This window comes from Colius striatus, chromosome 16 (genome assembly GCF_028858725.1).
Source record: "Colius striatus isolate bColStr4 chromosome 16, bColStr4.1.hap1, whole genome shotgun sequence".
Classification (NCBI taxonomy): Eukaryota; Metazoa; Chordata; class Aves; order Coliiformes; family Coliidae; genus Colius; species Colius striatus.
In genome coordinates this window covers 8,839,614-8,859,058 of record NC_084774.1, presented here as the reverse complement: position 1 = coordinate 8,859,058, position 19,445 = coordinate 8,839,614, and the positions used below count along the sequence as shown (strand labels likewise).

The 19,445-nt window shown below is 60.4% G+C and overlaps 1 protein-coding gene across 2 annotated transcripts in view; it reads left to right on the top strand.

Moving 5' to 3' along the window:
• The first annotated feature begins 895 nt into the window (after positions 1-895).
• Positions 896-19,445, top strand: part of HELZ2 (helicase with zinc finger 2) — a 28,310-nt gene continuing 9,760 nt past the window's right edge. The window contains exons 1-9 of one of the 2 annotated variants that reach the window (XM_062008784.1): positions 896-998; positions 6,818-7,932; positions 8,785-8,968; positions 9,234-9,341; positions 10,145-10,668; positions 11,274-11,906; positions 12,870-13,653; positions 14,088-14,163; positions 15,499-19,012. In XM_062008784.1, the coding sequence (XP_061864768.1) occupies positions 6,947-7,932; positions 8,785-8,968; positions 9,234-9,341; positions 10,145-10,668; positions 11,274-11,906; positions 12,870-13,653; positions 14,088-14,163; positions 15,499-19,012 (6,809 nt within the window). In that variant the 5' untranslated portion in view covers positions 896-998; positions 6,818-6,946. Of the gene's footprint in view, positions 999-1,240; positions 1,332-6,817; positions 7,933-8,784; positions 8,969-9,233; positions 9,342-10,144; positions 10,669-11,273; positions 11,907-12,869; positions 13,654-14,087; positions 14,164-15,498; positions 19,013-19,445 lie in introns of those variants that run through there. The other variant, XM_062008785.1, reaches the window with a different exon arrangement.

The following is a 19,445-nucleotide window of genomic DNA, read 5'->3' as shown; positions in this document are numbered from 1 at the left end:
CCTCAGGGCTTCCTCCTGCCTCTTGTTTTGGGGGAGACCTTTCCTTTCCCTGGCTGATGCTGCCTTTGGGTGGCGGCTCTGGCACAGCATCAACCGGGCACATCCCGCCCAGGGACTGAACAGCGTTTGTGTCAGCAGGGGAAAACACCTCCCATGCCTGCAATCTTTTACAGTCCTTTGCCTGGCTGCTTTGCAGGGCTTGCAGCTGGCTGCTGGCATGAGGATAATGTCATTAGGTGGGAAGGCTGCGGGCTGGGCACGTCGGGTGTGGAGCGCAGCATCCGCCCTGCCAGCCGCTGCCCGCCCAAGCTGCGCCGTGCTGCTGAGATGCTGCAGTCCTGGGGCTGGGGAGGCTTGCAGCAGCCCTCTGGGCCCCTCACGGCCTGGGCTTGGATGTGTGAGTGTGTGTGTCTGGGGCTGTGGTATGGCAGGGCCACGGAGCCCGCACCCCCCCCCCCCCCCAAACTTCCAGCAGCACCAAACTGTGCTGGGGGGGACTCACAGAGCTGGGGTAGGCTGCGAGAGCTGGGCAAGGGTGCTGAGCAGCCCCTCTGCCCGGTGCTGAGCCTCAGGTGACGGTGTTGGTGCGGTGGCATGTGCCTGCAAACCAGGGCACGGCGCGGCTGCTGCCACCCGATGCTGAGGAGCCTCTGCTCGCCTCGCCCGCTGCTGCTGGGGGGTGCGGGGTGGGGCGCGGCGGGGGAAGGAGTTCGTTGGTTGCGGGTTATTTTGGCTCGAGCTGGAACTTTTTGCAGCTCGGGTGCACCTCAGTCAGGTCGGGAGGGGAACGGAAAACGAAAGTGATGCTGCTGAAGGGAACGGAAAGCAGCGCGCCTCGCCCCGCCCGCAGCCCTTTAAAGCGGAGCCCCGTCGGGCTGCCGGGAGGGAACTGGCCGGGCCGGGGCGCCGCCGCCGCCGAGCCCCTTCGCGTTCGCTTTATTCTTCCCTCGGGGCCGCTACCGGGAGCTGAGTTACGGGAGAGCCCCGACCCTCCGCCGGTGAGCAGCGGCCGGCGGCCCGGGGAGCATCCCCTGCGCGCTGCGGGCGCTGGAGCGGGGCGGGGGGCAGCTCCTGCCGCGACGCCCGGGGATGCGGGACAGCGACACGGCCGGGACCGGGACCGGGGGCCGGGGCGGGAGCGCCCGTCCCGTTGGCTGCGGGGTTCGCCGCTCCCCGCACGGTGCCCGCTCCCCCCGGTGCCGGCGGGCGGGGCGAGGCGGGGCCGCCGTGATGCAATTTCCGCGAAGTCCGGCCCCGGTTTGAATGCGGCGAGGCCCCAGAAACGAAACCGGCGGCGGCGGCGAGTTCCCGGGTCCCCCCCCGCCCCGGCGGTGAGAGCGGCGCGGGAGGCTGCGGGGATGGGGGGTGCGGGAGGGGGGTGCCGCGGGAGCTGCAGGGCGCTGTGTGCGGTAGGGCTCGGGGTGCGCCCGGTGTCCCTGCAGGGTGCTGTGTGCGGTAGGGCTCGGGGTGCGCCCGGTGTCCTTGCAGCGAGCTTTGGGGTGCTGGACGGCGGGGGGGATGCAGGGTGCACATCCCGCTCAGCTCCCGTCCCAGCCCGCAGCATCCCCGTCCGTGCTGGAGCTCCTGCGGGAGTCGAGGGAAGGGGCAGCAGGGTCAGAGTGCGGGTCGTGGGGTGCAGAGTCCGAGCTGGAGGGCTGGCACGGGTGTAGCCCCGGCAGCAGCTCTTCCCTCCCCGCTGCCGCTTGTGAGCTTTGGGGACAGGCTTTGGGAGCTCGCCGTGAACTTGTTACTGTCGGAGAAGGCGAAAGCAGGAGCTGGGGGTGCGGGTGCCTCGGGGGGCTGCGCACAGACGGGCGGGGAGGGGCTTGGTGCTGCCCCACCGCCCCAGGCAGCGCTGTGGTGGCCGGCACTGGGCGGCAGGACCGTGACAGCTCGTGGTGGGACGGGGAAGGAGGAGCCCCAGGAACTTTCCGAGGTTCGTTTCGATGAGGAGGGAAACACCGGAGGAGCCGCGGTTTCGGTGCGAGCAGGAGGGATAAACTGCACGCGATGGGGGACACAGGGCAGCGGCTGGGGTGAGGCTCCTGTCCCAGCAGTGCACAACCCTCCCAGCACCGGTTGCTGCTGGGTTGCTGGGGGATGCTGCTCTGGTCTCCCAGCCCAGGACTGAGAAGCGGGGTGCAGGGCTGGGGTCCCCCGGGCTGTGTAGCCCCCCAAGCAGCCCTCGGCCTGTCCCGGTCCGCGCTGAGGGCTGTGCTGGGGCTGACCCACGTCCCTCTGGCTGAGGGGCACTTGGCTTACTCCAGCGCAGCGCGTTGCTTAACCTCCCGTCAATGATTAACCGAGATGAGACCTGACAAAAAGGCCGCGGTGCAGCGGCTGGGCCGGGCTGGCAGAGGGCTGCGGGGTGCGAGGGCTCGGCTGCAGAGGCACGCTGGCCATTTCTTTAGCAGGGCCAGGGAAATGTGATTATCCCGGGCGTCAGCGCGGAGCTGCCGGAGCCGGTGCCCGGCCCTGACCCGGCCCCGGAGGAAACGCCGGCAGCGAGGCGGTGCCGGGCTTTGGTTCAGTTTGCAGAGAGGCTGGGCTGGTGCTGGGCTGGTGCTGGGCTGGTGCTGGGCAGTGCGGCCACGTCAGTGCCTGGGGAGAGTTTGTGCAGCTGGGAAAGGGGCAGATACTCATCCCGATGGGGCAGACACGGAGCTGGGCATCCGACAACCCAGCCTCTGCCTGCTCCAGGGACTTGTTTCAGCCTTTAAACACCAGGTTGGGCTTTTCAGGACCAAGGTGAAGAAGGTTGTTTTTCTTTAAAGGTATAAGATTTAGTTTGCTGGTCTGTGGCTTGCTGGTAAACATCAGCTCCCTCCTTCCTCAGGGCACTTGGCTTGTGCCTTGTTGACATCAGTGTGGGCAGGATGGGTGTCGTGTGGTGCACAGCCCTGAGCTTCCTCATGCCCTGCACCTTCCCTCCACCTGGCCTTAGATTGCAAAAGCTCCTGTAGCTTTTTCCCTCTCTCTCCCCTTTCTTTGCTGGCATGACACGATTGCAGAGAGAGGAAAAAAGCTTTAATTTGGCTCCAGAGCTGGTGCTGCACCGAGGCTTGAAGGGGGGGTTGCACTTCCCCTTCCTTTTCCCTCCCACCTCCAGCCCCAGAGCATGTTCTGGCAGCTTGCTCACACTTTCTTAAGGAAATAAACAGCAAGGGGATTGACCCTTTAAAGGTGGGATATTCCCTCTCAGCTTTCTCAGCAGTGACAGCCCAGCTGTCCTGGGGGCTTTGGGGGTACTGCTTAAAGCATTCACCCGAGCGGGTGGGTGCTGCCGCAGGACGGGGTCTGCTCTGGGTCTGTGGCTGTGAGTGGTCCAGGACTAGGAAGCTCAGCTCCTGCTTCATGGAGCTGAATGCCAGTGGGCAGATTCCATCCTCCCTCCTGAGTGTTGCTGAGGGATTTTGGAGTTCTCACCAGTGACAGCATTGCCCAGATGTTACCCAAGCCCTGGACAGGAGTGGAGAGCCTTTCCCAGAGGGCTTGTCCTGAGGAGGAGCCTTCCAGAGGAAGGAAGTGCAAACTGCTGCCGGGAGGGGAACTGAAGTGTGTCCCAAAGCTGCAGATGTTGGCCCCAAAATAAGCTCTGGTTCCTCTGGGAGTGTGCTGCTCACCCCCACCAGCTTCAAGGGAGCTGGAAGGCTCTTGCAGGCCAAGTGTCACCTCAGGTCCTTCTCTGGGCATCCCCCACCAACCCCTCGCTGCTGCCTTCCCTCCTGCCCTGGGGTCTGGGTTGGCTCCAGCTGACCCCAGACCTCCCAGGTCTGATGCTCCCTCTCAGCATCACACTCTGGACAAGGACAAACCCTGTCCCCAGGCTGGCACAGGAGGGCTATTTGTCCCTTGCCAAAAGGTGGAGGTTTTCCATCCTGCAGCCTGGCTTGGGGTCCCTCAGAGCTGCTCTCAGGGCAGAGTGTGTCCCTCAGTCCCCAGCAGACAGGGGGGTTGCAGCTTTGTGACCTGTGCCTGTGTTTACCTCACTGGGGATCACGGAGCATCCCTTGGGCTGGAGACACAGCATCCTGCTCCCCTCCTGCCTCTTTCTTTCCTCTGAGTGCTCTCCTGTGTTTATGTTGTTTCCCAAGTTATTTCAGTGCAAAGCATTTTCTCTGTGTCACTCAGCAGCTGGGCAGCACCAAAACCTCTGCTGTGGCCTCAGCTGGTTTTGGTTTGTTTTGTGGTAGAACCAGAGCAAAGAAAGAGCTCCTGAGGCCTGAGCAGTGTTCTGCCTGCAGAAGTGGTTTTCTTCCAGTGACTGTGACCTTGTTACTGTCAGAGGCTGGGGATGCCCTGGCTCTCTGCTGGCCCCAGCCCTTCTCTGGGTTGGATATGCTCTTCCTTATCATAGGATTGTTTTGGTTGGAAAAGACATTTAAGCTCAAGGAATCCAACCACTGACCCAACACTGCCCAGCCCAGCACTGACCCACAGCCCTCAGCACCTCAGCCCCACGCCTTTGGGATCCCTCCAGGGCTGGGCACTCCCCCAGCTCCCTGGGCAGCCTGGCACAGGGGCTGACACCCCTCTCAGGGAAGAAGCTCTCAGGCTCCTCCAGGATGAACACCCCCATTCCCTCAGCCCCTCCCCAGCACCTTTGTGCTCCAGCCCCTTTCCCAGCTCCATCACCCGACTCTGGCCACGCTCCAGCCCCTCAGTGTCCTTATCACTTGTGCTGTGTTCACACCCAGCAGCTCTGCTGGGTTTTGGACCTGGGTCCCTGCAGGCTGCAGGTGCTGCTGCCTGAGCAGGACCACAGGGATCCCTGCAGGTGCTGTAGGTCTGGAGAATGTGTAGAGCAGAGGCTGGGCAGAGCGTGGCGGGGCCGTGCTGGAAGCAGCAGCTGCCAACCCACACGGGAGCTCCACAGGGAGAGCTTTGGAGATGAGTCGTGGCCACTGAGCTCCGTGTGCAGGGCTGGTGGTGTGGCACAGTGACCCAGTCATGGCAGGGGAAGTGCCAGTGCTGCGGTGGGCCCCCAGCATGGAGCAGAGCTGCTGCTGAAAGAGGAACCAGCTGATATGCCCAGCACCAGGCTCACTGCCAGACCTTGGGAGATAAACAGGGCTGGTGTTTATCAGCTGAGCGCGTGTCCAACCTGAGGCAGAGAAGCAGGACTAGGTGATTTCTTCCTAGCTGGGCAGTGGGTGGGTGCTGTGGCACTGGGTTGGGATGTGAGGAGCTTGCTGACATGGAGCTGGGAAAGGAGTGATGTGGTCCTGGCTCGGTGTTTGCTGCCTGGAGCTTCAGCCAGGGCAGCAGCTTCGTAGAACCACAGAATCATTTGGGTTGGAAAAGCCCTTGAAGCTCCTGGAGTGCACCCCCTGCCCTCACCCTGCCCAGCCCAGCACTGACCCACAGCCCTCAGCACCTCAGCCCCATGGCTTTGGGACCCCTCCAGGGCTGGGCACTGCCCCAGCTCCCTGGGCAGCCTGGCACAGGGGCTGACACCCGTCTCAGGGAAACAGTTCTGCCTCAGCTCCAGCCTCAACCTCCCCTGGGGCAACTTGAGGCTGTTTCCTCTTGCCCTTTCATTCGTTACTGAGGAGAAGAAACTGACCCCCACCTCACCAGAACCCCCTTTCAGGTAGTTGCAGAGTGCTCCAGTCTCCCCTCAGCCTCCCTTTCTCCAGGCTGAACCCCAGGTTCAAACCCCATTCCCTCAGCTGCTCCTCAGAAGCCTTGTTCTCCAGACACTTTACCAGCTTCAGCTCCCCCTGCCCACCTCCCCCGGCACCAAGCAGCTCATTCATCCCAGAGGTGGGCAAAGGAGTCTCAATTAAAAGCAAAAGCTACCGCTTCAGAGGCAGCACAAAGTTTGCCCCTTTGCTCCGCTGTCTGTGCACCATGGCTGTAAATAACACTCTCATAGAGAGAGATGGAGTGGGGCAGGAGCCCGGGGCAGACACCACGCCGCTGCCTTTGCTTGGCAGCACACCCTGCCCCAAAGCTGCCCCGGCACACTCCCTTCGCCGCCGGCCGCGTGGCCCTGGCCACCAAGCCCTGCAGCATCCTTGCCAGGGATGCTCCCGGCCTCTGGTTACCCAGGAAACTGCTGGCAAACGCTGGAGCCCGTGGCCGAGGCGGGCAGGGAAGGATGAGTCACCTCCCTCACCCCGAGGCCCAGCTCTGGCAGGCAGGGGAGATGCCAACAGGTCCCTGTTGCAGCACGCCCGTGGCCTGGCCTTGGGTGCTGCGTTGGGAAACAGAGAAAGGTGGTTGTGTTGTTAATTAATTCTGATTAATCATTTGGGGTGGGGGGGAGGAGGACGGTCTGGGGGGTGGCAGCTGGGTTTCTCCCACTCGGTGTGGGGCAGTGCTGGGGCTGCCCAGCCAGACCCAGGGAACAGAGGAGGAAAAAGAAAGAGAAAGTTGGCAGGAGCTCAGCGAGGCGGAGCAGGGGAAGAGGAAGTCGGGTTGTCTGGCCACGGAGCGGGAGGAGGTTGGTGGCCGCCGTGGGGACGGTGCCGAGCCCTCCAGGGCTGTGTCAGGCTGGGCAGTTAATGCTGCTGGTCTGCGGGCTGTGGCGTGCTGGGCACCGAGCTGAGCCCTGCCCGGAGCCCTCGCTCCTCGGCAGCCTGGGCCCTGCAGGACGTGTTCCCCGGGGACCTGGGCTGGTGGGGGAACGGGGCTGGATGAGCGTGTGAGGACAGACCCTGGGGCTGAAGGGAGGGGGGCTGCTGAGTTTGGGCAGGGCGTGGGGTTCCTGGCGCTTGCCATTGAGCAGGGCCCGGCTGTGCCTTGGCACACACCGAGCCACAGACCGGCTGATGGTTCCTGCTAAGTCACTTGTTCCTCATTTCCTCGTCAGGCTCCGTGAACTCGCACCAATGGCTGCCAGGTCCGTCCTGAGCTAGGACACGGGCTCTCCATGGCACCTCCTCCCCGCAGCCTCGCCCCGTAGGACCTTCCTGCCGTTACTTCGTGCCCCAGCCCCAGGATGCCGATGGCGAACGGCCCGGCGGTGCCGCTGGGCAAGCTGCAGCAGCAGCTGGAGCTGCTCCTGGTCTGCTCCAAGTGCAGCGTGAGGGAAAACGAGATCATCTACCAGCTGCGAGAGGTGGAGCACAAGTGCATGTACGAGATCCTCCTGGCGCGCTTCCGCGGCCGCCGCAACGCAGCCTGGAAGAAGGTGTCCAGGCGGCCCGGCTTCCCCACGCCGGCCCACTACGCCGTCTGCAGGTACTATGTGGCGGGGCTGGGCTGCAGCAAGCATAAGAGCCAGTGCACCTTCGCCTGGAGCCCCGAGGAGGCCGCGGTGTGGAACTTCGAGCGGGAGCAGCAGCTGGAGCGGCGGTGGCTGAAGGCCGAGGTGCTGCAGGCGCAGCTCGGGGCTCGTCCCGCGGCCGGCGCTGCCACCGAGGCGGCCGGCGACATCACCAGCGAGTTCGGGGGCCACTTCCAGGAGATCTGCAAGCGCTGCTTCTTGGGCTGCCCACAGCGCGTGTCGGCGGGCGGCCGGGGCCGGCTCTGCGACACGCACCGCGCCGGGGAGCCGCTCCTGGTGCACGTGGTGTCCGACAGCCGCAGGAAGCAGCAGTACACGGCCGTCCGGCCCTGCCCCGAGGCCATGACGACCTTCAGCTACTGCAGGTTCGTGTCCAGGGGCCGGCCCTGCAAGCACGGCCCCCAGCGCTGCCGCTACGCACACAGCGACGTGGAGAAGGCCGTGTGGGAGGCCGAGAGGGAGCGCGGCCTGGAGCGCCGCGACCTGCTGCGGCCCCGCGCCTGCGACGGCAGAGCGGCCGCCCCGGCGCCCGTGCACTTCTACTGCCGGCTCTGCCTGGTGACCTTCGGCTCGCAGGAGAGCTTCGAGAGCCACTGCTCCTCCGTGGAGCACGTGCAGATGCTGTCGGTCGACACGTCTGTGCAGTGGGCTCACCGCGCCCCGCCGCTCGGGCTCACCAAGTTCTCGCTGTGCAGCAGGTAAAGCGCTGCAGGGGGAGGGCATGGAGGGGCACCCTCGGTCAGTGGGATCGTGGCACGACGCTGGGTGGGTGCAGAGATGTGCTTGAGGGGAGGAAGGGTCTTCAGAGGGGCCTCAAGAAGATGGAGCAGTTATATGAGGTTGCCCAAAGACAAGTGCCAGGTCCTGCACTTCAGCCACATCAACCTCAGGCAGAGCTCCAGCCTGGGGCGGAGGGGCTGGAGAGCTGGTGGAGGGAAAGGGCCTGGGAGGGGCTGATGACAGCAGCTGAGCGTGAGCCAGCAGCCTGCCCAGGTGGGCAAGAAGGCCAAGGGCATCCTGGCTGGGATCAGCAGTGGGGTGGCAGCAGGAGCAGAGCAGGAATTGTGCCCCTGTGCTGGGCCCTGGGGAGGCTGCAGCTCCAGGGCTGTGCTGGGCCCCTCACTCACTGCCACAGGGACACTGAGGGGCTGCAGCGTGGCCAGAGCTGGGCACAGAGCTGGGGAAGGGGCTGGGGCACAAGGGTGCTGGGGAGGGGCTGAGGGAATGGGGGTGTTCAGCCTGGAGGAGCCTGAGAGCTGTTTCCCTGAGAGGGGTGTCAGCCCTGTGCCAGGCTGCCCAGGGAGCTGGGGGAGTGCCCAGCCCTGGAGGGATCCCAAAGCTGTGGAGCTGAGATGCTGAGGGCTGTGGGTCAGTGCTGGGCTGGGCAGGGTGAGGGCAGGGAGTGCACTCCAGGAGCTTCAAGGTCTTCTCCAACCCAAATGACTTTGTGATCCTCTGACGAGGGCAGGGGCAGTGGGCAGCTGGCAGCTCCCCGTGGGTGCCCATCCCGCTGGCCATGGGTGACTCCTGGAACACGTCTCTCCCGACAGAGCGGAGGTGTGTGAAATGGGGAAGAGCTGCACCAAGGCACATTCCCGTGAGGAGCTGCAGGAGTGGATCCAGAGGGTGAAGGTGGCTGCCAAGAAGAAGCAGCAGGCGCTGAAGGAAGGGCTCCTGTCCTACCAGGACCGGCTCATCGCCGAGTACCGGACGTGCTCCAACGAGGTGTTGATTGTGAGTCGGGGTGGCAGGGTGGGAGCATGTTGGGCTGGCCCTGTGTGAGAGCTTGGGAAGGGAACCCAGCACTCCCCTTCCTAATGGTGATGCACAAAGGGATGATGCATCCCCCTTCCTCCACCCACGAGCCTGCGCAGCGGTGGGTGAGCATGGGGGAGGGTGCAGCTTAAGGGCAAAGGATGAAGATGGCCCCATGGAGGGCCCTGCAGCGTGGCCCTGGGACGTTGCCTTCAGCCCTGCTCCTCTCCTTCCCCCCCCCAAGATCTCTGAGCACGTCGAGGGTGTCAGAGTCACGTGTGAGCAGCCCCTGCATGTGCAGCTGGAGGACAGGAGGATGAAATACCAGTGGAAGTTCACGGTCCACTCCAAGGTAAGCGCAGCTCTGTGCAGTGGGACGCTGCCAGTGCCTGCTGCTCCACATGGTCCTCGTCCTTTGGAGGGGTCTGGTTGGGTTTTTCTTCTTGTTTGTGTGAGGGGCAGCAGGATAGGCACTGGAGATGTCTGAACCCTACGATGGTTTGGGTTGGAAGGGACTTTCAAGGTCATCTCATTCCATCACCCCACCATGGGCAGGGACATCTTCCATTAGCCCAGGCTGCTCCCAGCCCCATCCAACCTGTCCTTGAACACTCCCAGGGATGGGGCAGCCTGTGCCAGGACCTCACCACCCTCACAGGGAAGAACTTCTCCCTGATGCCTAGTGATGGACGTGTAGAGCAGCTCAGGGTGGTGGTGCCTGAGCTGGGGCCACACAAGAGGGCTGCAGCCACTTTGTCTCCTGTCTTGTTTCTTGAAGTGGGTCTGGGGCAGGCCCACTGCTCTCAGCTCCTCCCATGTCATCAGAAATAACAAGAATCAGCTGCCTCCTGCCCAGGACTTTGTGGGTGTTGAGAGCAAGAGGCTGAGCCTAATGGTTCCCTCCAACACAGGAGCTCTCCTGTTTGCAGCAGACTGGTTCCACTGCTGTAAAACCGAAACCTGAGGTTCTATAAGACCTAAAGATAATTGCTGGGAGATCTCCTGAGGAATCAGCTCCCTTAATGAGAATGTCAAGTGTGGTGCAGCTCTGACACGGCACCCAGCTCCTGCAGCAGCTTTGGTGGGAGGAACTCCTCAGCTGCTGGGCTGTGCCATGGGCTGTCCTCAGCACGTCCCTGTCTGCTCCCCTGGCAGAAGCCTCTGCGGCACGTGGCGCTCCTGAAGAGGGAACCCGGAGTCACCTTCTACCTGTCTGGGAACGGGCTGTCCCGGGGCACCCAGTACCTGCGTGGGGAGCACGTGGCCACGCCGCCGTCCTCTCCGTCCTCCGCGCTGGTCGAGGTCTCTGTGGAGTGCTGCACCTTGGGGGTCTTCGAGCAGTGGGTGGTGTTTGACTTCGGCGAGCGGCCCGTCCTCATGCAGAAGGTGAAGGTGAAGGTGGGGCGTCAGGAGCCGCCCCAGCACGGCCCCGGCAGCAGGGACGGCAGCCGCCCCGTCAACTTTGTGCGATGGGACAGAGGAAACCGGATCATCGTCCCCAGCGTGCCCAGGACCAGTGAGGAGATGGATCTGCTGGCCAAGTACAAACCCCCCGCCCTGGCTCTGGATTACCAGCGCGAGGGTGCTGCCAGTGTGCCCATCACCCGGCTCAACTACCGCGAGAGGATGCACAGCTTCCTGTTCCGCGAGGAGGAGGCTGAGCAGGCTCTGATTGCCAAGTAAGTGCCAGCCCTGGTTCCTCCTCGCTCTGCACCACGGGCCCGTTGCTAACCCTGAAGTCTGTGCCCTGTCTGGGTTGAGTCCCGAGGTGCCTTCTCTGAAGAACGGCAGCCTGCCAGGAAAGCTGGTTTGCAGGGTACTGATAGGAGGGAAAGGGCTGGAGGGGCACTTGTTGCTGTTATCTCCAGTGACAGGGCAAGGGGTAACAGGCACAGGCTGAAACACAAACAGTTCCACTTAAGGAGAAACTCCTTTGGTGCTGAGGTGAGGGAGCCCTGGCCCAGGCTGCCCAGGGAGGGTGTGGAGGCTCCTTTCTTGGAGGGCTTCAAACCCCAGCTGGACATGTTCCTGTGCCCCCTGAGCCAGGGGAACCTGCTGCAGCAGGGTCTGGGGGAGCTCTGCAGGGCCCTTCCCACCTCCCCCTTCATTCTGGGACTCTGTGACTAGCTGGGAGCATGGTTCCTGTCTCTGTGTGCTCGAGGGGCTGGCAGACTCGCTCTGGGTGTAGCTGACAATCTCTGCTCTGTGCTGGCCGCGGGGGCAGCTGCTGCTGAGCCGATGGGCCAGTTCTCTGTGGCTTCATTCAGGTTTTTCCTCCTTCCAGGCTGAACCTGCGGGTCCTCATCTCGCTGACCTCCATGCTGCAAAGCCTGTCCGTGGGGATGAAGCTTGCCCACTCTGGTGAGCTGTTTGCTGAAGTGCCTACCCCTTACAACCTCTCTCCGGACACAGACGAGGGGTATCTCCTGAGCAGGTCTGTGCCCACGGCTTTCCTGGCACTTGACCCACCTGAGGACAATCGGGTTTACGAGGTTAGTGTGGAGCATAAAGCCACCACAGAGAACACCATCTGGCTACACATACCAAAGAGATGCCGCTCGGAGCTGAACTTTGAGCCGGGCACTTGTCACAAGGTGGAGATCCAGTTCCAAATCGACCAGCTGCTGTTCCGGCAGTGGCACCAGGCTGTGGATCGCCTCTTGGATGAGAAGCTCGTCCTACCAGATGTTGCCAGTTGCTCTGTCCCCTGCTCTCCACAGTCACCACAGAAGGGGAACAGCAAGCAGAAACGAGCCATCTCCTTCATCACAGGGCAGGTGACCAGCAACAGGCCCGTCCCACCTCTTCTCATCTACGGGCCTTTCGGCACGGGGAAGACGTTCACCTTGGCCATGGCCACCATGGAGATCCTCAAGCAGCCCAAGGCACGGGTGCTGATCTGCACTCACACCAACAGGTTAGTGATGGGCGAGGGAAGAGGCAGCCAGAGCTGTGAGGTGGGTCTGGGCTGTGCTGGCCTGGTGGGATGAGAGGGAGCTGCATTTCAATCACTTGTTTCAAGAAATTCATTTTTATTTAATGTCTTCAGCTGCTGTAGCACTTCCAGCTAGGAAGAAGCCTTGCATGGGTGGAAGTCTTTGTGGAAGAAGCAGAATATTCTTGCCTCATTATAAAATGGGGGTGGGATTGGAGAGACAGTTCCTTCTTTCTAACCCTTACTGTGTGCTGGGAGAAGTAAAAACCCGTTGCCTGACCTTGCTGGGACACTATTGTGCTCTTCTTGCCCTTGCAGGTTGTTGTGCTCTGTGCACAGGGCAATTTTTGGACTTTTACAGGGAGAATTTGGGGGAAGAAACAATGCAGATCTGGTCTGACTGCCATTGAACCTGCCTTCAGAGAAACCAGGCCGAGATTGTTAAAATTAGAGCAGTTACACTGGGAAGTGTCCACATCTGATCCTGCAGGCTGTTACTGCTGTAGTTTTTAATGCATAATAGATGGGTGACTGCTAATCTTAGCCTCTTCCAGGCTGTCTGCTTGTGCTGAAGCTGCTCCTGCAGATGCTGTATCCCCTCACCTGGGCTGGGGGTGGTTACCTGCCAGAGGAGAGCTCTGTGTGACTTGGCCCTAGAGAGCAGCAGGGCCACAGATCTTATTGGGCATTTTTCCACACGAGCATCAAGAGACCCCATTAGCCTCAGGTGTGAACTCCTGTTTGAAACCCTACTCTCAGGACAGGCTCAGAGTTGGTGGCTGTGCAGACACAGGCTTCTTTGTGCCTGTGTGAGTGTCTCCTGTGTCAGCCAAAGCTGGGGGACAGTTTGGGTGAGCGCTCAGACAGCCCCTTGGGACAATGGCCACGGCACTTGAGATCAGCACTTACAATTCCTCGGTGGTTTCCCATTTCTTTCCCTTCCAGTGCTGCTGACATCTACATCCGGGAGTATTTCCATCACTACGTGACCAGTGGACACCCCTGGGCCGTCCCTTGGCGCATTATATCCACGGACCGGCCCGTCAGCATGACAGACCCCATCACACTGATGTACTGCTGCCTCGCGCCCGACCAGCGCTCCTTCCGCCACCCCACGCCCGAGGAGATCGACAAGCGCCACGTCGTCATCACCACCTCCATGCTCTCCAAGAACCTGAAGGTTCCCCCCGGCTACTTCACCCACATCATGATCGACGAGGCCGCGCAGATGCTGGAGTGCGAAGCTTTGGTCCCGCTCTCCTACGCCACGTTTGACACTCGGATCGTCCTGGCCGGGGATCACATGCAGATAACCCCAAAGCTGTTCAGCGTCAGGGACGGGCAGTCTGCCGATCACACCCTGTTAAACAGACTCTTTCAGTTCTACCAGAAGGAGAGGCACGAAGTGGCCATGAAGAGCAGGATCATCTTCAGCGAGAATTACCGTTCCACCGCGGGGATCATCGAGTTTGTCTCCAGGCACTTCTACGTGGGCAAAGGCAACGCCATCCAAGCCAGTGGCAACATCCCAGCCCACCCCGACATCTACCCCCTCATGTTCTGCCACGTGTCTGGCGTGGCCGAGAGGGATATGTCCATGATTTCTTGGCACAACAGCTCTGAGATAATGCAAGTGACTGAGAAGGTGAAGGAGATCTATCAGAGGTGGCCGGACGAGTGGGGTGAACGAAACCTGAAGAGGATCTGTGTGGTGTCCCACGGCGGGCAGGTGTGTAGCAGATCCCCGTGTTCCCCGTGTGAAGGGGCTCTGTGTGTGCTGCTGACTGCTCTCAGGGCTCCCTCCTGAATCATCTGTTGCAACAAACCTGTGTCTTGTACTAGTGAAAACAGGGCATCTGGGGTCCTGTGTGCCATCAGTGGTTTATTGAGGCTCTCTCCCTTTGGGTGGTGTCTCATGGGTGGTCAGAGCAGAGATGCCTCGGAGGGGTGGTTTACTTGAAGATTTCTCTCAGCATCTTGTAGGCAGGTTAAGAATAGGGCAGACTGGGAGCCCTGGCTGGAGTCAGCCTGGGACATCTGGCTGCTGTCCAGCAGCTCTCTTGGGGGACCTGCAGCTGAGAAGGATGAGGGGACCTTGCTGTTGGGTGGAGGCCATTTCTGAGCTGAAACTGTGTTCAGTTGTGCCTCTTGCTTTCTCACCAGGTTTCTGCAACAAGGCAAGAGCTGAGGAAAAACCATTTGCAAGATGTGGTGGTCGAAAACTATGAAAACTTGCCAGGTTTGTGTCTTGTGCAATAGCTGGTTGTGCCCAGCTGAGTTCTGAGCTCTCCTGTGTGCTAGGGACAACTTTTGTTGGCATGTTGGTGGACTGAGGAGTCTATAGCAGCTACAGCCACTGTGCAGTGAGCAGGGGACAGAGACACTGGGTCGTTAGCAGAGGTTTTTCCAGCATCTTACAGTTGTCCTCCTTGCTGAAGTGCAAAACACTGTCTCATCTCATGGCAAAATACCTCTCTGGGTGCTGATGGGCAGAGCTCCCCTGCCCTTCCCCATGGCTCTGATTAGGAGAGGGAGTGCCTGGAAATCCTTTGGCTGATTTTCGTCCCCTTGTGGTTAGTGATTCTGTGGTTTCATCTTTTCCTTGGTGAATAAGATTTCACACTGAATTAAATCTGCACCCAACTGTCAGCTCCTTTCAGATATGTGGATGTTGCTTTGTAGGAGGGTGAAAAACCTGTAAGTGCCATCCCAGGGACTTGAAGCGTGTGTGAATCATGTGAAGCCCCAAGTAGCAGTGGGGGAGGCCAATAATAGAAGGGAATTGGAACCAGGATGGCCTGTGGGTACCAGTCACAGCAAAAAATCACAGAACAGCTCACTAAAGGAGGAGGCTGCTGCTCTGAGTGACGAGAGAGGGATAGGGCTGATTTTGTCCTCAAGGACTTGGTTTATGACTCATCCATGTTTTTATTATTACTATTTTCTGTATTGTGCAGCTGGGACCTCTCGTGGTGAGAGTAACTGACCCCCAGGGTGCGTTTCTCATCTCCACACCCTCTCTTTGCAGTCCTCTTCCCAGCTCTGAAATCACCAGGGTGCCTCTTGCTGTTTGTTATTTGTCGTGGGATTGGCAGAGCTGCCCTTGAAGGGACAGGGTCAGTGTTCCTGTTCCTGCCAGAGCCTCGGTTCCCTGGGGAATTTGGGCTTCACAGAAACCTCGACCTGTGTTTGTGAGGAGCGCATGGCAGTGGCTGCCGGAGGCACTGGGCACACGGGGCTACTCCATGGGCATTTGTGGCTGCACTGGTGCAGTGCTCTGACTTCCTCCCTTCTCCATGCTGCCCTTGCCTTGCTGGTGCATGAGTGATGCCAGCCTCGTGCTGTGTCCATCCTGGCTCGTGCCTGGATGCCCTCACAATCCCCAAGAGCCACTGTGTTCTCCTCAGGTGACTCCCATGACTCAGCCAAGCGAGGTTACATCAGCCACATCACCCAGTGTAGATGGGCAGGGTGCTGGGCAGCAGCCAGGCAGGGTCTCTCCCCCGTTGAGTTCCCCTTGAGTGACTTCTCCCTTGTCACAGGAGTGACTTCTCCCTTGTCCCCTCCGGTGCAGGGCGGGAGTTCCGGGTCATCATCGTCAGCACGGTCCACACCAGCGAGAGCCTGCGCGTCTCGGCCACCCACCACCTCGAGTTCTTCAACGAAGCCAGAGTGCTCAACACCATCATGACCCGGGCTCAGTCGCTGGTGGTCGCGGTGGGGGACGCCGTGGCCTTGTGCTCCCACGGCCAATGCAGCAAGGTGTGGAAGCACTTCATCCAGCAGTGCATCGAGAACAGGAGCATCTTCCCAGAGGGCCTGACGATGGCCCAGGTCAAGCAGGCTGCGTGCGACAAGGAGAGCTGGAGCAGGAGCCTGGAGGGGGATGAGGAGGACAGCGATACGGATTCCTCGAGCTCTGAGGCCGAGAGCATAAATCCCGACGATCCCATCCTGCAAGAGCTCTTGGATGAGAGCAAGAACGTGCTGGTGACGGTGTCTGAAGACGGGCTGCTGAACGTGAGGTCTGAGACTTCAAACCAGCCGGGGGACAGGCAAGAGTACGTCAGCTTCTCCTCTCAGCTGATGCAGGAGTATCTGCGCAGGCACCCCAACATGTACAAGAGGTGCGAGCTGGTCAAAGAGAGGTTCGACAAAGCCTCTGCCTTCACCCTCAACGACTCCCCCGCCATGAGCATTCAGATCAAAGGCAGGGTGCACTGCGGGACAGCCTTCACCGGGGACGAGGTGCTGGTGGAGATCCTGCAGAGCCCCACGGCCGACAGCGGCAGCCATCGCCCCCAGGGCAAGGTGGTGGGCATCCTGAAGCGTGGGGACAGAGAACGCACCTTCATCTGCATGATGGACGAGTTCGACCCCTGCGTGATGACGCCCATCGATCCCACCGTCACCAAAATCTTTGTCCCGGGGCTGAAAGAGAAACCCAACGTCATCCCCATTCGCAGGCGGGTCAATGGGAAGTACAAGGTGGTCAGCTGGGAGAAGATCAGCCAGGAGACGAGGAGGTGCCAGTTGTTCTGTGTGCAGGTGATCTGCTGGCGTGAAGGGTTTTACTTCCCTCTGGGGATAATAACCGAGATAAAGAATGTGGCGTTGACTTTGGAAGAAGGCTTAAAGATCCTCGACTTGGAGTACAGCTTTGAGAAGAAATACCCAGCTGCTGTCATCAAGGAGTCAGCCAGATACACCTCCAGCAGCAAACTAAACCTCACCCAGGAAAATCTGGAGGACTGCCGGAGTTACCCGACCTTCACGGTGGATCCCCAAGGCGCCAGGGATCTGGACGACGCCATCAGCGTCCGCGACCTCGGGTGTCACTACGAGATCGGGATCCACATTGCAGATGTGGCTGGCATCATTCCCAAAGGCAGTGCCTTGGACCTGGAAGCGAAGAAGCGGGGTGTCACTTACTACCCTCCCAACCAGGACCCTCTCTGCATGTTCCCACCCCACATTAGCCAGGACGTCTGCAGCCTCCTGCCGGAGAAGGATCGTCGGGTGATCTCCTTGTTCATTACCATAGACAAGGAGACTGATCAAGTGCTGGAGAGGGGCTTCTTCATCTCGCTGATCCGCTCGAACTGTCAGCTGTCCTACGAAGACGCAGAGCGCTGCATTAAGCAGTGCTACGTGAGAGGGGCAAGGGACCTTTGTTTCAGTACCCTGGGGGACTGTGTAGCTGTGGCTTATCACTTCTCCAGGACCCAGCGGAAGCTTCGGCTGCGGGACGACTGTTTCTATGAGCGACTGGACGAGGAAACCTCCCCCGGTAACAGGGTGTCCCATCAGATGATAGAGGAGTTGATGATCATGTTCAACAGCTACGTGGCCGAGTACCTGACCAACCAGGAGAACACCAGGAGCGTCACTCCTCTGCGGTGTCAGTGCAAGCCAAGTGCTCAGCAGTTATCCGCCATGAGAAACAAGTACGGCCACATCCTTCCTTTGTCCATCCATCTCTCACACCACCTGGGAGAGTCGCCTCCTGGCCAGGACCCCTCTAAAAATGTGGAGTTCAGTCTCCTGACCCCCATCTGGAAGCACCTACAGTCAGCTGCTAAAGCCCGTGACTACCACAAGATGCTGGACCTTATCGTCACCGACGACATCCACCCGAAGCTGGCCCCCGTGGCCCTGGAGTTCAGGAGGCTGCTCAGCCGCTCCTATTTCTGTCGCTCCAACTCCACTGTCCTGTCCAAAGTGGGTCACTACTCGCTGCACGTTGACTCCTACACTTGGGCTTCCTCTCCCATCCGCCGGTACGTGGACGTCGTGGTCCAGCGGCACCTTCACTCTGTGCTCCGCAAGAGGCCCGTCATCTATTCCGCGGATGACATCGAGTTCCTGTGTCATGACTTCAACAGGAAGAACTCCCAGCTGATGGCGTATGAGAAGAAAGCCCACAGCCTGCAGATGGCCACCCAGCTGAAGAGCCAGGTCCTGCAGAAGTTCGCCTTCGTAGTGGACATCCAAGGGGTGAGCAAGTCTTTTCAAGCCCTGTTTCCGCTGAACCAAGAGACCCTTCCAGATCTCCATAAGATTAACTACAAGTCTCTTCAGCTGACGGAGCAGCCCGTGTTCCTCCAGCAGCAGAACGGCGTCAGGCTGACGTGGAAGAGGAGGGTGTACTCCATGGGGACGGTGCCGCAGGAGCACAGGCTGCACGAGGGTCTTCTCCACGACCACCGCGTCACCCTCTTCAGCCCCCACACCTGGCAAAACCTGCTCAGTGCCGTCAGGCGGGAGGAGTTCGAGACCGCTGCCGCCCTCCTCCAGGACTGCAAGCAGCTCTACAAGCGGCAGATGGGCAGGGTGAGGAGGAGCCAGGGCATGGACTACGTGGAGCTGTCGCTGGAGCTGAGCGCCGGCGACGTGCTGCAGTTCCAGCTGGCCACCGAGGTGTGCCGGGGCTTCCTGGTGCCCTTCGTGCAGCTGTGGTGCGTGACGCCGGGCTTTGACGTCTGCCTGCAGCACACGGAGAAGCCCATCAACTGCTTCTCTGCCTACGCCACGCTGCCATCCAAGGACAGGTACAAGCACGCAGCGGAGTACAACAAGGTGTGGATGCCCATGAGCGCCATGGAGTCCGTGTCCTGTGCCGTGGCTGAGAACGACTCCATCGTCATCCATGGCGTGGAAATCAAGTGGGCAAAGCAAAGGACGAGCAAAGGGCAGCTGCAGGGGAGCTTCCAGCTCCACAAGCAGTTTTTGGAGCAGTGCTCCATCGACCTGGACTTCAACAACTGTTACTTGTGCGTTCGCTTGGCTGGGCTGAAGGTCAAGAGCCTTCAAAGCGATGAGGAATGCCTCAGCCAGGGCCTCCAGAACCTGACTTTGCTTCACAAGGACAAGGCAGGGAGCAAACTCAGTGTCGATCCAGACACCTACACCTGGGTGGCTCACGGGGTCACTGAAGAGTTCGGCGAGGATGGGAAGTCAGACAGGACCAGTCAGCAGACCATGAACTTTTACATCCACTGTATGTCCATGGAGACCATCCCTGTGGAAATCTCAGAGGCCTCTGCCAGGTTCACGGTGGAGCTCATACCAAAGCTGCTGCCAGACATGTAAGTGTGGCCAGCAGTCCTGCTCTGGTTAACTTGTCCCTGCAGAGCAACACCTTCCCATGGAGCTCCTTTGCTGCACCCAGGCGAGCTTTGCTCCCTCATGGGCTGACCCCCTGAAAAGTTTTGCCCAGCTCCAACTGGCCATGCTGCTGGGCTGGCTGTGCTTGATGGCCTCGTGCTCTTCTGGTTGACCTTGAGCAGGGGTTGATGTGGGAAGGTGCCATGCTGAACTCTCCCTGGGCACTGGTTTCTCATGCCAGTGGTTTGCTGCAGTACGTGGCACGAAAGGCAGCGTGAAGCACTGCACCAGGGTGTGCTCAGCAGAAGGGCTCCCTCATCTCCCAATCATTCCCCTTCGCTGTTGCTCTGAAGCAAGATCTTCTCCTCTTAAAGCAGAGCTGATGTCTGGTTTGCCCTCCTCTGCAGGCAGTGT